At 40.3% G+C, this 15,020-nt stretch overlaps 1 protein-coding gene across 2 annotated transcripts in view; it reads left to right on the plus strand.

Moving 5' to 3' along the window:
* Window positions 1–15,020, plus strand: part of LOC126267457 (uncharacterized) — a 395,985-nt gene that overhangs the window by 345,044 nt on the left and 35,921 nt on the right. For both annotated transcript variants that reach the window (XM_049972726.1, XM_049972727.1), the window contains exons 20-21: window positions 14,356–14,563; window positions 14,640–14,908. In XM_049972726.1, the coding sequence (XP_049828683.1) occupies window positions 14,356–14,563; window positions 14,640–14,908 (477 nt within the window). The remainder of the gene's footprint in view (window positions 1–14,355; window positions 14,564–14,639; window positions 14,909–15,020) is intronic.

Genomic DNA, 15,020 nt, shown 5'->3' on the forward strand with positions numbered 1-15,020 from the left:
AGATTTCCCAAGCCATCACATCTAATCTTGGTACTGCTGACTCTAAAAAATTCTAGGGGTACATCTCTGTGGTCTTAAATGTATTAATCAGCTACTTACTAAAATCATGCCCTGAAATGAAATGAGGTCCATTCTGTCTGACATTTTGCCTGCCACATCTAGAATAGCTTTATGTCCCCCTCCCCCCAAACTCCACAATATCCTGTTCAGACCCTAAGCTTCTTGTGCAACCATTTCTCTTCCCTATGGCTCCTACCCCTGTGACCACCCCACTGTAAGACTTGCCCTGTGCACTCTCCTACCACCACCTATATCTGCCTTCTAACTGGCAAAATATATGCTAACAAAGGGAATGCCACCTGTGAATGATACAGTTCATGTACCAACTGCTCAGCCTTCTAAATTGATATAACTGCAACCAGTTTATCACTTAGGATCAATGGACATAGACAGATTGTGTAGCATCAGAGCATGCTCTACAAAATGACAGTCGTGGCTTTGGCCTCTGTATCACTACATGTGGCATCTGGATTCTCCTTCCTGTCATCAGTTTCTCAGAACTGTGTGGGTGGGAACTGGCATTACAACATGTGCTTGGTTCTCACCATTCACCTTGCCTAAATTTACATTAATTACTTAGGTCTCAGCATTTATTTTTAATAATTATTCCTTTTCTACACTCACTTTTAGACTTTCTGTACCTTTTATTTTTCAAGTTGTCTGTGCCCTCCACCACACTCCTCCTCCTCTCTCCCTCCCTCACATGTCTGCTATGTACAATGTACTTAGATTTCCACTCTTATTATCTCTTGCATGATGTTTTTTTCAGTAATCTGTGCTTCTTGCCCTATCTTCCAACTTTAAACTCTCAAGTTTTCAAATCTCATGTGGGGCAATCCCCAAAAATCAGTCTTTCTTTCTAGTCCCCTGACCTAGTGTTCTGGACAACATTTCCATAACTCCCTCCATTTCTTAAACCTTTGCTCTGAGAATTTAGCAATCTTAAACATTCCAATAACTTGTACTTATCAACACCTTTGTCTTTTAGTCACCTGTTATTTTGACTATACACATTCACACTCTCTTTGTATTTTAATATTTTTCTACTCAATTATATTCTTTAAAGTTTTACAACTTAGACACATTTCCTTACGCTCAGCAATGATGTAAGTGTCAAAAACCTAAATATTCCACTTCTATAGAACTTATAAATTCACACCTACTTCCTTAGATACATTTCTTCTTTTTTCCTGTTACCACCCCTCATTTACTCTACAGAAATAATTTCCCTATACAACTAAATCCTTCCCCTACCTCAGAATAGGGTAGGTCTCCTTCCTTGATGCACCTACCCTATTTCCTACCACTCTAAATGTTGTAGGGCCAACATCCTATATAAAACAATTCTTACTTCTCTTGTAGATCTATTATGTTGAGACATACAAGACATATTGTGATTACAAATAAACTCAGCTTGTTGCATAGTTTTATCTTATCTTCATCAAAGCCCCCAGCTAGACCACTTAACCAGTAATCCTTGTAACTAACTTGCATGTATATTATTTTAGCTAGCACTCATTCCCATTAACTTACTGAACATAAAATGATATTAATTTTCCATAGTTTATTTTTGAAGTTACAACGGCACATAAATAGAGAAAAGGTAAATGAGAAGGAATAGCAATTGTTTTAAGAAAGCTTTCAATTTCCACACTGGAGCCCTGTTTGTTGTCAGCATTGTGATTGCTACATTTACATTCATTACAACCCCACAAACAGTAAAGTATTATTCTATGCAGTACTTGCCTAAATCTACTGATGTAGCCTATATTGTCTCTGACACAAATTATAACTACCACTGTTACTGGATGCCCTGAGGCGTCTGCATGTAATTATAATCATTCCATGTCAGTGGTGTCAAAAAATGTATCCTAAGAAGCTACTTTGGATACACCGGTTGATGCATAAACTTCATTTTGCTTAATATAGACATTTGACCATTGGCATTCCACTCCCATTCCATCTATTTGCTTTCTTTTAATTTTCTATAAACATTTAAAATCTCTATTTGCCATAGTAAAAAATCCAAACTTAATATTGCAACTAAATCTCACATTGTTATCTTTATCAGTAATCTCCTTACTTAATGTTAATGCTAAGTTATTTGCATACAAACTTATGTAAAATTAAACATGTCAGAAATGGAGACACCCATGTCATAGGACAACAAAAATCCAAGTACTCATTTTTAAATTGTTAGCACAATTCTGTTATGTATTTGTTCCACCACTTCAGTTAAAATTTAAGGCTTTCTCAAACTGTTTAGGTTGGAATAATATGAGATGAAAGTTGTGTATGATAATAGTTAACATCTTGCTGAACCTTTTGTTCAAATGAATCACGTACACTCCTGCAAAATTGATGAAGTGAGACAGAAAATGTTTACCCTATTTAAATCTGTACTTTGTTCTGAAATATTTCAACTGACAATTGAGTCTGAAGTTAATTTTGACTCAGTGTCTAATTTGACAAAACCTGTAGTTAATGGATTTACAACTAAATCAGTGTGTAGATATACACCAAAACGTAACTTCCTTGTTATGTTTATGATTGTGGACTCATATTCAAATATTCTGTTAGTTACTTCCATGTTTTCTTGATGTGACTCAGCTATGAGCTCACCTAGTTTTTAGTTAGTTGCTGGTAATTCAACTTTTAATTCATCTCTTTGAGCATTTAAATCAGTGCTGGTGACATCTGGTTTCTCATTCAGCTTGCTTGATCAGACATCTTGTGTATCTACAGTCATGATAGGAGATCTAACTTTTCCTCTTAAAAATATATATATGTCCATTCGCATGAACAGACACGGGCAGACAGTGTTTGTTGGTAATGAGGATCACCCTGTGCCTAAACATGCCTTGGTGCATGACCAGCACATCTTGGCACAGTGTTACACTGTCCAGGTTATCTGGATACTTCCCACTGACACCAACTCAACAGAACTCCAGAGATGGGAACTTGCCCTTCAATATATCATCTCTTCCTGTTACCCACCTGGCCTCAACCTCCGCTAATTTCAAGTTACTGCCCCTCGCACATAACTTGTCACTCAACAACATCATTGCCTCTGTACTTCCGCCTCGACTGACATCTCTGCCCAACCTCTTCGCCTTTACAAATGTCTGCTTGTATATAGTGTGTGTGCGTGCGTGTGCGCGCGCGCGCTTTTGGGCTTGCGTGCGTGCGTGTGCGAGCGCGCGCGGGCGGGCTTGCGTGCGTGCGTGTGCGTGCGTGCTTGCACGCGTGCGCCTATACCTGTCCCTTTTTCCCCCTAAGGTAAGTCTTCCCGCTCCTGGGATTGGAATGACTCCTTACCCTCTCCCTTAAAACCCACATCTTTTGGTCTTTCCCTCTTTCTTGATGAAACAACCATGGGTTGCGAAAGCTTGATATTTCTGTGTTTTTTATTGTGTCTGTCTACCAGTGCTTTCCCGTTTGGTACGTCACAGCATCTTTATCCTTTTTTTCCCCCCTTTAATAGCTAAAAACAAAGATTCTGTAACTTACCAAACAAAAGCATTGGTACATAGCTAGAAACAATAACAAACACACACACAAATTTCAAGCTTTCGCAACCCACGGTTGCTTCATCAGGAAATAGGGAAGGAGAGGGAAAGACGAAAGGAATTGGGTTTTAAGGGAGAGGGTAAGGAGTCATTCCAATCCCATGAGTGGAAAGACTTACCTTGGGGGGAAGAAGGGACAGGTACACACACACACACACACACATCCTAACGTAACAGACACAAGCAGACATATGTAAAAGCAAAGAGTTTGGGTAGAGATGTCAGTCGAGGCGGAAGTACAGACACAAAGATGTTACTGAATGACAGGTGAGGTATGAGCAGCAGCAACTTGAAATTAGCGGAGGTTGAGGCCTGGTGGGTAACAGGAAGAGAGGATATATTGAAGGGCAAGTTCCAATCTCCGGAGTTCTGATAGGTTGATGTCAGTGGGAAGTATCCAGATAACCCAGGTGGTGGAACACTGTGCCAAGATGTGCTGGCTGTGCACCAAGTCATGTTTAGCCACAGGGTGGTCCTCGTTACCAACAAACACTGTCTGCCTTTGTCCATTCATGCCCACATAGAAAGCTTCTCTTGGTGGAGTGGGGAGGATTTCATGAAGGATGGATCTCATTTCAGGGCAGGATTTCAGGAAGTCGTATCCCTGCTGGAGAGCCACATTCAGAGTCTGATACAGTCCTGGAGAGTATCCTGTCACAAGTGGGACACTTCTGGGGTTCTTCTGTGCGGGGGGTTCTGGGTTTGATGGGATGAGGAAGTAGCTCTAGCTATTTGCTTCTGTGCCAGGTCTGGAGGGTAGTTGCCGGATGCGAAAGCTGTTTTCAGGTTATTGGTGTAATGGTTCAGGGATTCAGGACTAGAGCAGATTCGTTTGCCATGAAGACCTAAGCTGTAGGGAAGCGACCTTTGATATGGAATGGGTGGCAGCTGTCAAAATGGAGGTACTGTTGCTTGTTGGTGGGTTTGATGTGGACGGATGTGTGAAGCTGGCCATTGGACATATGGAGGTCAACGTCGAGGTGAGTGGCATGGGATTTGGAGTAGGACCAGGTGAATCTGATGGAACCAAAGGAGTTGAGGTTGGAGAGGAAATTCTGGTGTTCTTCTTCACTGTGAGTCCAGATCATGAAGATGACATCAATAAATCCTTACCAAACTTTGGGTTCGAAGGCTTTGGTAACCAAGAAGGCTTCCTCTAAGCGACCCATAAATAGGTTGGCGTAAGAGGGGGCCATCCTGGTACCCATGCTGTTCCCTGTAGTTGTTGGTATATCTGGCCTTCAAAAGTTTTGAAGTTGTGGGTTAGGATGAGACTGGCTAAGGTAATCAGGAAAGAGGTTTTAGGTAGGGTAGCAGGTGATCGGCGTGAAAGGAAGTACTCCATCGCAGCGAGGCCATGGACATGTGGGATATTTGTGTATAGGGGATGTGGCATCAATGGTTACAAGGATGGTTTCTGGGGTTAACAGATTGAGTAAGGATTCCAGGCATTCATGAAAGTGGTTGGTGTCTTTGATGAAGTATGGGAGACTACATGTAATGGGTTGAAGGTGTTGATCTACGTAGGCAGAGATACATTCTGTGAGTGCTTGGTAACCAGCTACAGTGGAGCAGCCAGGATGATTGGGTTTGTAAATTTTAGGAAGTAGGTAGAATGTAGGGGTGCGGGGTGTCGTTGGGGTCAGGAGATTGATGGAGTCAGGTGAAAGGTTTCGTAGGGGGCCTAAGGTTCTTAGAATTCATTGAAGCTCCACCTGGACATCAGGAATGGGATTACCTTGGCACACTTTGTATGTAGTGTTGTCTGAAATCTGACGCAGACCCTCAGTCACATACTCCCAATGATCAAGTACCACGGTCATGGAACCCTTGTCAACCGGAAGTATGATGATGTATTGGTCAGCCTTCAGACCATGGATAGCTTGAGCTTCAGCTGCGGTGATGTTGGAAGTAGGATTAAGGTTTTTCAAGAAGGATTGAGAGGCAAGGTTGGAAGTGAGAAATTCCTGGAAGGTTTGGAGAGGGTGATTTTGAGGAAGAGGAGGTGGGTCCCACTGTAATGGAGGTCAGAACTGTTCCAGGCAGGGTTCAGTGTGGATAGTGTTTGGAGAAGTTGGATCATTAGGAGTAGGATTAGGATTATTTTTCTTCATGGCAAAGTGATATTTCCAGCTGAGAGTATGAGTGTAGGACAGTCTAATCCAGTCCCGGAAAGTATCCTGTCACAAGTGGGACACTTCTGGGGTTCTTCTGTGAGAGGTTCTCGGTTTGAGGGGATGAGGAAGGGACTCTAGCTATTTGCTTCTGTGAGAGGTTCTCGGTTTGAGGGGATGAGGAAGGGACTCTAGCTATTTGCTTCTGTACCAGGTCGGGAGGATAGTTGCGGGATGCGAAAGCTGTTTTCAGGTTATTGGTGTAATGGTTCAGGGATTCAGGACTGGAGCAGATTCATTTGCCATGAAGACCTAAGCTGTAGGGAAGCAACCTTTGATATGGAATGGGTGGCAGCTGTCAAAATGGAGGTACTGTTGCTTGTTGGTGGGTTAGATGTGGACGGATGAGTGAAGCTGGCCATTGGACAGATGGAGGTCAACGTTGAGGAAAGTAGCATGGGATTTGGAGTAGAACCAGGTGGAATCTGATGGAACCAAAGGAGTTGAGGTTGGAGAGGAAATTCTGGAGTTGTTCTTCACTGTGAGTCCAGATGCAGGATTGGGTAACCAAGAAGGCTTCCTCTAAGCGGGGCATAAATAGATTGGCATACGAGGGGGCCATCCTGGTACCCATGGCTGTTCCCTTTAATTGTTGGTATGTCTGGCCTTCAAAAGTGAGGAAGTTGTGGGTTAGAATGAAGCTGGCGAAGGTAATGAGGAAAGAGGTTTTAGGTAGGGTAGCAGGTGATCGGTGTGAAAGGAAGTGCTCCATCACAGCAAGGCCCTGGACGTGTGGGATATTTGTGTATAAGGAAGTGGCTAAACATGCCTAGGTGCTCGGCCAGCACATCTTGGCGCAGTGTTACACCGTCCGGGTTATCTGGATACTTCCCACTGATACCAACCTATCACAACTCTGGAGATGGGAACTTGTCCTTCAATATATTCTCTCTTCCCGTTACCCATCAGGCCTCAACCTCTGGTAATTTCAAGTTGCTGCCACTCTTCAACGTCATCTTTGCCTCTGTACTTCTGCCTCGACTGACGTCTTTGCCCAACCTCTTTGCATTTACATATGTCTGCTGTGTCTGTATATGTGCGGATGGATATGTGTGTGTGTGCGCGAGTGTACACCTGTCCTTTTTTCCCCCTAAGGTAAGTCTTTCCGCTCCCGGGATTGGAATGACTCCTTACCCTCTCCATTAAAACCCACATCCTTTCATCTTTCCCTCTTCTTCCCTCTTTACTGATGAAGCAACCGTGGGTTGCGAAAGCTAGAAATTGTCTCTATCAACATACCAATGCTTTCATTTGGTAAGTTACAGCAACTTTGTTTTTTTTATACAAGCATGCACTTTAATATGTTACAAAATTCAGTTAAAACAGCTCACTAAAGTTGACTTTGTGGCATGGCATGCTGCAATGCAGACAAAACATCAAATTGCTGTGCTTGAGGAAATGGACTGCTTCAGAAGTGCATCAGATGTAGCTACTGCCAACTGCCGTGGCATAACTTTGGTCCAGATGAATCAGCCTTGGTCACTGATCTTTTTAGTCATAGATGTTAATTCTTCTTTGATTTAATTATTACTGATTAATTTAGTTATTATTCATTGATAAATTTTTTCTCCTGGAATGTATTTATCTGTTCTGGACCTCTTACTTATTTATTTCATCATAATATTATGCTTTTGATTTCATTTCTAATGACAACCAGATATTCATCAACATATCTTCAATTCAATGTTAATTTCTCTTTATATTACATTTAATCTAGGTGTTTGCTCTTAATTTTTATTGATGTTCAGCACAGACTTACTCTGAGTCCAATCAGAAGAGCACAAGAATGCAGTGTGTTCCACCTGTGAGTAAATCTTCTTCATATACCAAGCAGGTTCCACTCATCTAGACTTCATTTCCTCTGCAGTTGTACCTGTGCTGGAAGCTTAACAGTCTCCAAGTAATTTGAAATATGCTATTAAGGGATATACTACACCTCTTCTTTTGACAAATAGTTATACTGTAGTCCAGTGCTCAATATAATAACAATTAGCAACAAGAAACATTGCTTGCCTGGTCAGTTTGTTATTAGACATCAGACTCTGACACTATATAAATGAAGCATCTGACAGTCCTCTGAACTTCTTTTGTTCACTGTGCTGTCATTGGCATTGTCACGGCACAGTCCTTGCTTGATAGCACACCTCACTATCCCAGTGTGGGATGTCGAATCATGGATCCAACAAAAAGCCCCATAGATAAAGCAACTCCTGGTAATAGTGCAGTCAGAATCCACATTGAAGACATGCAGCATCCATCTGTATCATGTCACATGAAAAAACAAATGACAAAAATTACATTTTTCCCTGAGACATTCAATAGGGAAAATAAACAGAAAATGTTGTTGTTGTTGTGGTCTTCAGTCTTGAGACTGGTTTGATGCAGCTCTCCATGTTACTCTATACTGTGCAAGCTTCATCATCTCCCAGTACCTACTGCAATGTACACCCTTCTCAATCTGCTTACTGTATTCATGTCTTGGACTCCCTCTATGATTTTTACCCTCCACACTGCCCTACAATACTAAATTAGTGATCCCTTGATGCCTCAACACATGTCCTACCAACCGATCCCTTCTTCCAGTCAAGTTGTGGCACAAACTTATCTTCTCCCCAATCCTATTCAATACTTCCTCATTAGTTATGTGATCTACCCATCTAATCTTCAGCATTCTTCTGTAGCACCACATTTCAAAAGTTTCTATTCTCTTCTTGTTCAAAGTATTTATCATCCATGTTTCACTTCCATACATGGCTAAACTCCATACAAATACTTTCAGAAATGACTTCCTGACACTTAAATCTATATTCGATGTTAACAAATTTCTCTTCTTCAGAAACGCTTTCCTTGCCATTGCAGTCTACATTTTATATCCTCTTGACTTTGACAATCATCAGTTATTCTGCACCCCAAATAGCAAAATTCCTTTACTACTATAAGTGTCTCATTTCCTAATCTAATTCCCTCAGCATCACCTGATTTAATTTGACTACATTCCATTATCCTCGTTTTGCTTTTGTTGTTGTTCATCTTATATCCTCCTTTCAAGACACTGTCCATTCCGTTCAACTGCTCTTCCAGGTCCTTTGCTGTCTCTGACAGAATTACAATGTCATCGGCAAACCTCAAAGTTTTTACTTCTTCTCCATGAATTTTAATACCTACTCCGAATTTTTCTTTGTTTACTTTACTGCTTGCTCAATATAGCGATTGAATAACACTGGGGAGAGGCTACAACCCTGTCTCACTCCTTTCCCAACCACTGCTTCCCTTTCATGCCCCTTGACTTTCATGACTGCCATCTGGTTTCTGTACAAATTGTAAATAGCCTCTCGCTCCCTGTACTTTACCCCTGCCACCTTCACAATTTGAAAGAGAGTATTCCAGTGAACAATGTCCAAAGCTTTCTCCAAGTCTACAAATGCTATAAACGTAGGTTTCCCTTTTCTTAATCTTTCTTCTAAGATGAGTCGTAAGGTCAGTATTGCCTCACGTGTTCCAACATTTCTACGGAATCCAAACTGATCCTCCCCGAGGTCGACATCTAGCAGTTTTTCCATTCGTCTGTAAAGAGTTCGCGTTAGTATTTTGCAGCTGTGACTTATTAAACTGATAGTTCGTTAATTTTCACATCTGTCAGCACCTGCTTTCTTTGGGATTGCAATTATTATATTCTTCATGAAGTCTGAGGGTATTTCACCTGTCTCTTACATTTTGCTCACCAGATGGTAGAGTTTTGTCATGACTGGCTCTCCCAAGGCCGTCAGTAGTTCTAACTGAATATTGTCTACTGCTGGGGCCTTGTTTTGACTCAGGTCTTTCAGTGCTCTGTCAAACTCTTCACGCAGTATCTTATCTCCCATTTCGTCTTCATCTACATCCTCTTCCCTTTCAATAATATTGTCCTCAAGTACATCGCCCTTGTATAAACCTTGTATATACTCCTTCCACCTTTCTGCTTTCCCTTCTTTGCTTAGAACTGTGTTGCCATCTGAGCTCTTGATATTCTCTTCTCTCCAAAGGTCTCTTTAATTTTCCTGTAGGCAGTATCTATCTTACCCCTAGTGAGATAAGCTTCTATATCCTTACATTTGTCGTCTAGCCATTCCTGCTTAACCATTTTGCACTTCCTGTTGATCTCATTTTTGAGACGTTTGTATTCCCTTTTGCCTGCTTCATTTACTGCATTTTTATATTTTCTCCTTTCATCAATTAAATTTAATATTTCTTCTGTTACCCAAGGATTTCTACTAGCCCTCGTCTTTTTACCTACTTTATCCTCTGCTACCGTCACTACTTCATTCCTCAGAGCTACCCATTCTTCTTCTACTGTATTTCTTTCCCCCATTCCTGTCAATTGTTCCCTTATGCTCTCCTTGAAACTCTGTACAACCTCTGGTTCTTTCAGCTTGTCCAGATCCCATGTCCATAAATTCCCACCTTTTTGCAGTTTCTTCAGTTTTAATCTACAGGTCATAACCAATAGATTGTGGTCAGAGTCCACATCTGCCCCTGGAAATGTCCTACAATTTAAAACCTGATTCCTAAATCTCTGTCTTACCATTGTATATTCTATCTGATATGTTTTAGTATCTCCAGGATTCTACCATGTATACCACCTTCTTTTATGATTCGTGAACCAAGTGTGAGCTATGATTAAGTTATGCTCTGTGCAAAATTCTACCAGTCAGCTTCCTCTTTCATTTCTTAGCCCCAATCCATATTCACCCACTATGTTTCCTTCTCTCCCTTTTCCTACTGACGAATTCCTGTCACCCATGACTATTAAATTTTCGTCTCCCTTCACTACCTGAATAATTTCTTTTATCTCATCATACATTTCATCAATTTATTCATCATCTGCAGAGCTAGTTCGCATATAAACTTGTACTACTGTAGTAGGCATGGGCTTTGTGTCTATCTTGGCCACAATAATGCGTTCACTATGCTGTTCGTAGTAGCTTACCCGCACTCCTATTTTTTTATTCATTATTAAACCTACTCCTGCATTACCCCTATTTGATTTTGTATTTATAACCCTGTATTCACGTGACCAAAAGTCTTGTTCCTCCTGCCACCGAACTTCACTAATTCCCACTATATCTAACTTTAACCTATCCATTTCCCTTTTTAAATTTTCTAACCTACCTGCCCGATTAAGGGATCTGACATTCCACACTCCGATCCGTTGAACGCCAGTTTTCTTTCTCCTGATAACGACGTTGACCTGAGCAGTCCCCGCCCGGAGATCCAAATGGGGGACTATTTTACCTCCGGAATATTTTACCCAAGAGGACGCCATCATCATTTAATCATACGTTAAAGCTGCATGTCCTCGGGAAAAATTACGGCTGTAGTTTCCCCTTGCTTTCAGCCGTTCGCAGTACCAGCACAGCAAGACCATTTTGGTTAATGTTGCAAGGCCAGATTAGTCAACCATCCAGACTGTTGCCCCTCCAACTACTGAAAAGGCTGCTGCCCCTCTTCAGGAACCACATGTTTGTCTGGCCTCTTAACAGATACCCCTCCGTTGCGGTTGCACCTACGGTACGGCCATCTGTATCACTGAGGCATGCAAGCCTCCTCACCAACGGCAAGGTCCATCGTTCATGTGGGGAGGTAGGTATGTTATGGGGCAATATTTTGCTGGGTTTGCTGTGTCTGCTTGATCTTTAGGTTTCATTAAGTTACTCCTGGTGTAAGTGTATCAGGAACTGTGTATGGGTCTTCCATGTAACTGTTAAATAATTTAGTTAGATGTGAATGTGTTGAGGTGAACTTCTTTAGTCAGAAATTTGCTATTTTATCTTTTCCAGTGGCTTTCCAACTAGGTGTAGAATCAATTCCTCGGGTGACTTCATGTTGCAAAATTATCACTTCAGGCGTTTGTGGTATCATCTTGTATGTGTCTGTTTCTGCTTGTATCCACTGTGCATGTCTGTTATGTTAATGTCTTATAAATTGTGTTAGCTGTCCAATTTTTTTTCCAGTGTTTCTATTCTGACCTGTAGCCTGTGTTGCCATGCTGGTTTTGTGGGTTTCTTCTGTGTGTTGATTGGTTCTGATCTCTGCCTAGTGTGTATATTTAGTGTAATGAGTGCTCCTATATAAACCAGTAGTTGTAACTCTTCCATAGTTGTGTTTTCATTTATTTTGTTGTGTATGATTGTGTTGAAAGTTTTTATTGTTGTTTCGACTTGTGGGTTATTTGGTGGTCTATGCAAGAATGGTCTAATGTCTGTATTTGTCTCTTTGTATTCTATATATGTCAGCTGAAATTTTTCTTCTGTATCTAACATGCGTGTCACTTCGTGTTCTATTTGTACTTGTTCTGGTGGCAGTCTTAAGATTTTGTTTTCCTCTGATTGTTTAATTGATGTGTGTTGTTCTTTGTTTGTTTGCTCTGGGATGTTCGAGTCCATTACTGTATTTTCTTCTTCTTCTGATTGCACATTATTTTGTTCCAGTATTTGTTGTACTTGTTGTTTGATGTTTTCTAATTCTGACTGGGGTATCCTGTTATTTTTTATTATTTTATTTTTTATTTATTTTTTATTATCTGATCAGCCAGTCATTGTTCTGTTAAAAATTTTAAGTCTGGGTACCTGGTAATAACTGTTGTGTATACTTGTGATATAACAGAACATGAGGTGTCGATTAACTTCATCTGACCATTTCATCCTCTGTCTTTGTTTTCCTTCTAGGGTGGTTGCAGGAAGCATTTCCTGCAAACACCTCTGTTTGGATTTAAATCATTTTCCAGTTAGCTAGCAGTGTCGTTACCATTGTGGGCAGACATAGGATTCAAGCGTCGTCCCCGACCATGACGGCGCTTGTCTGAGGCTTCTTTAGTTGTGTCCTGAACTAACTAATCACACTAAAAGAGGGGTTAGCCCTATTAGTGGTTTGTTCTTTTCGTCGCCTTTTATGACTGGCAGAACATACCAGAGGCCTATTCTTTTCCCGGGCCTCCACGGGGATTATTATTATTATTATTATTATTATTATTATTATTATCATTATTATCATTATTATCATTATTATTATTATTGAAAGTTTTATCCAATATTGATATGGAACACTGTAATGAATGAAGGTTTTCAGAAATAACTGCAACTAATAGCCTTTTGTAATGGTTCAGTTTTATTATTATATCATGACCAGTTTTGAATTGCCTAGCAACTCACCATCAGATGGGACATACTGTTAATGAAATAATCATTAAAAATATGTACCCTCTGATGACGAGCCACTAGGCAATTCAAAACTAGTCAAGGTGTAATAAAAACTGAAGCAGGTGGAGTTGTTTCTGAAAACCTTTGTAATAATAATTTCCATCATTGATGGGTTACTGAACTATCAATTACAGATAATTTTTTGAGATAACTACTCAGGGACAGTGGTAGTATAGATAAATACTCAGGGACGATAGTAGTATATTATCAGAGCTAGAGAAGATTGGAGTGTGAATAGGCAATAAAGTATGGAAATAACAGTGATGGAGTAGTAACAGAGTGCCAGTGATGAAGTAATGGAGTTGTAGCCCAGAGAGACTGCAGAAAAATAAGGAGAGGAAGGGATCCAAATTGCAAGAACATTAAAGCATGTGTGTAAATCATCATAGTTGAAGCTTATGGCCTCTTCCAGATCTGAGCTGTTAAATTTGCAGTTAGCCACAGTAAGTGGTGGACGTTTGTAAGGTAGGCAGTTGGTTAGCTGTCATAGTCAAATAGAAGACTGTCAGTACTTATAGCAAAGCTGGTAGTTGATACAACTGCTTTCACATGTGGCCCTTACCTTTGTTCAGATACAAAAAGGCTATTGAAAACTTCAGTAAGGGTTAATGGATGCCTGTAGAAACCAGTCTTACATCTGGATTAGTCACAGGAGAATGATCTGCCCGCTGCAGAATTGGGAAGAACTAGTGTAGGTATGGATAGAACATTGCAAAGGTGCATTTGTTAATGGAATGCCACTTTGGATGACGAGCAAAAATGTCACATAGAACATTGCTCCTCTCAAGACACAATAAGTAGTAGTCAAAGCTCTGGGAAAGGGGCAAAATGTAGCTTGTCTGTAAAAGCCCTGGCAAGATTATCCACCTATTTGTATAATGCCTGTTTGATGCTACATATATGGCTTCCATGGATGTCATGGCAAAAGTAAGAACTTTTGGCTGTGCAAAACATGACACTTAGCTACATGAAGGTGCTGTTGGTGATGGTGACTTTGATACAGATCAAGGTATTTATGAAGCTACCAGAGAGATGGAGATCAACTTCTCTGGTGGCTTCATAACACTCCTCCCAGGATTAGCATCTCTGAAGTTCTCTTTTCTGGGCATTCTTCCCACTACATTAGTTTCCCATTCCTTCCACAGGCTTAGTTGGACGACCATTGCATACTACACACTACATATTGTGATTGACAGTTATAGGCTACACAGCATCTGTTTTCAATGTAAGCTAAAATGCGTATTATTTCTGCCTCTCACTGTACCAGATTATGATACATTATTCTCATGAAATAAATTCATTTTAACTCTGTTGTAGGATGCAGACGAGTATGTCACAAAGGCATTTTTGGCAAAATTGTCATTATTTCTCTCAAATAACAGATGCCCAGTGGATTTTTTTTCACTGTATGCTTTCATTGGTATGATTATGCAGACTGATCAGAGAAGAGACCTAAATTCCTTATTTTCTAATACAGTAAATGCACAATGGCAATACATTCGAAGACAATACAAAATTCATGAAGGTAAGCTCCCTGACAACAAAGACGACACTTTGTTTTTTAACCTTTTTCATCTGATTTTCATATTTTTTATTTGCAGACCATTTTTCCTTTGAAGTTTTTATTAACAAACATAAAGATATGTTACCTGACAGTAGCATTGTTGCATTGGTGTGCCTGTTAGCTTCATACTGGAAGATAGAACGAAATCTAGTGAGAAAATGCCTGGAATCCTTCTTCTCTGTAATGCTGCAGCACCAATTTGCTGATATAAGGCTGCAAAAGGAATACTATGTAGAGTTGTTTGAAGCAATGTACAAAAGCAGAGTTTTGGATATTGCAGATAAAAAATGTGATAAATTTAATGCTGTAAGTAAATATACTTTATTTCTTAAATAATGATATGAACCATACTGAATGAATATCATTAAAATGTGTGGTTGGTCTTTTTAATGTGTGGCTGGTATTTTTATCCCTGACT

The sequence above is a fragment of the Schistocerca gregaria genome, chromosome 4 (genome assembly GCF_023897955.1).
Source record: "Schistocerca gregaria isolate iqSchGreg1 chromosome 4, iqSchGreg1.2, whole genome shotgun sequence".
Taxonomy (NCBI): domain Eukaryota; kingdom Metazoa; phylum Arthropoda; class Insecta; order Orthoptera; family Acrididae; genus Schistocerca; species Schistocerca gregaria.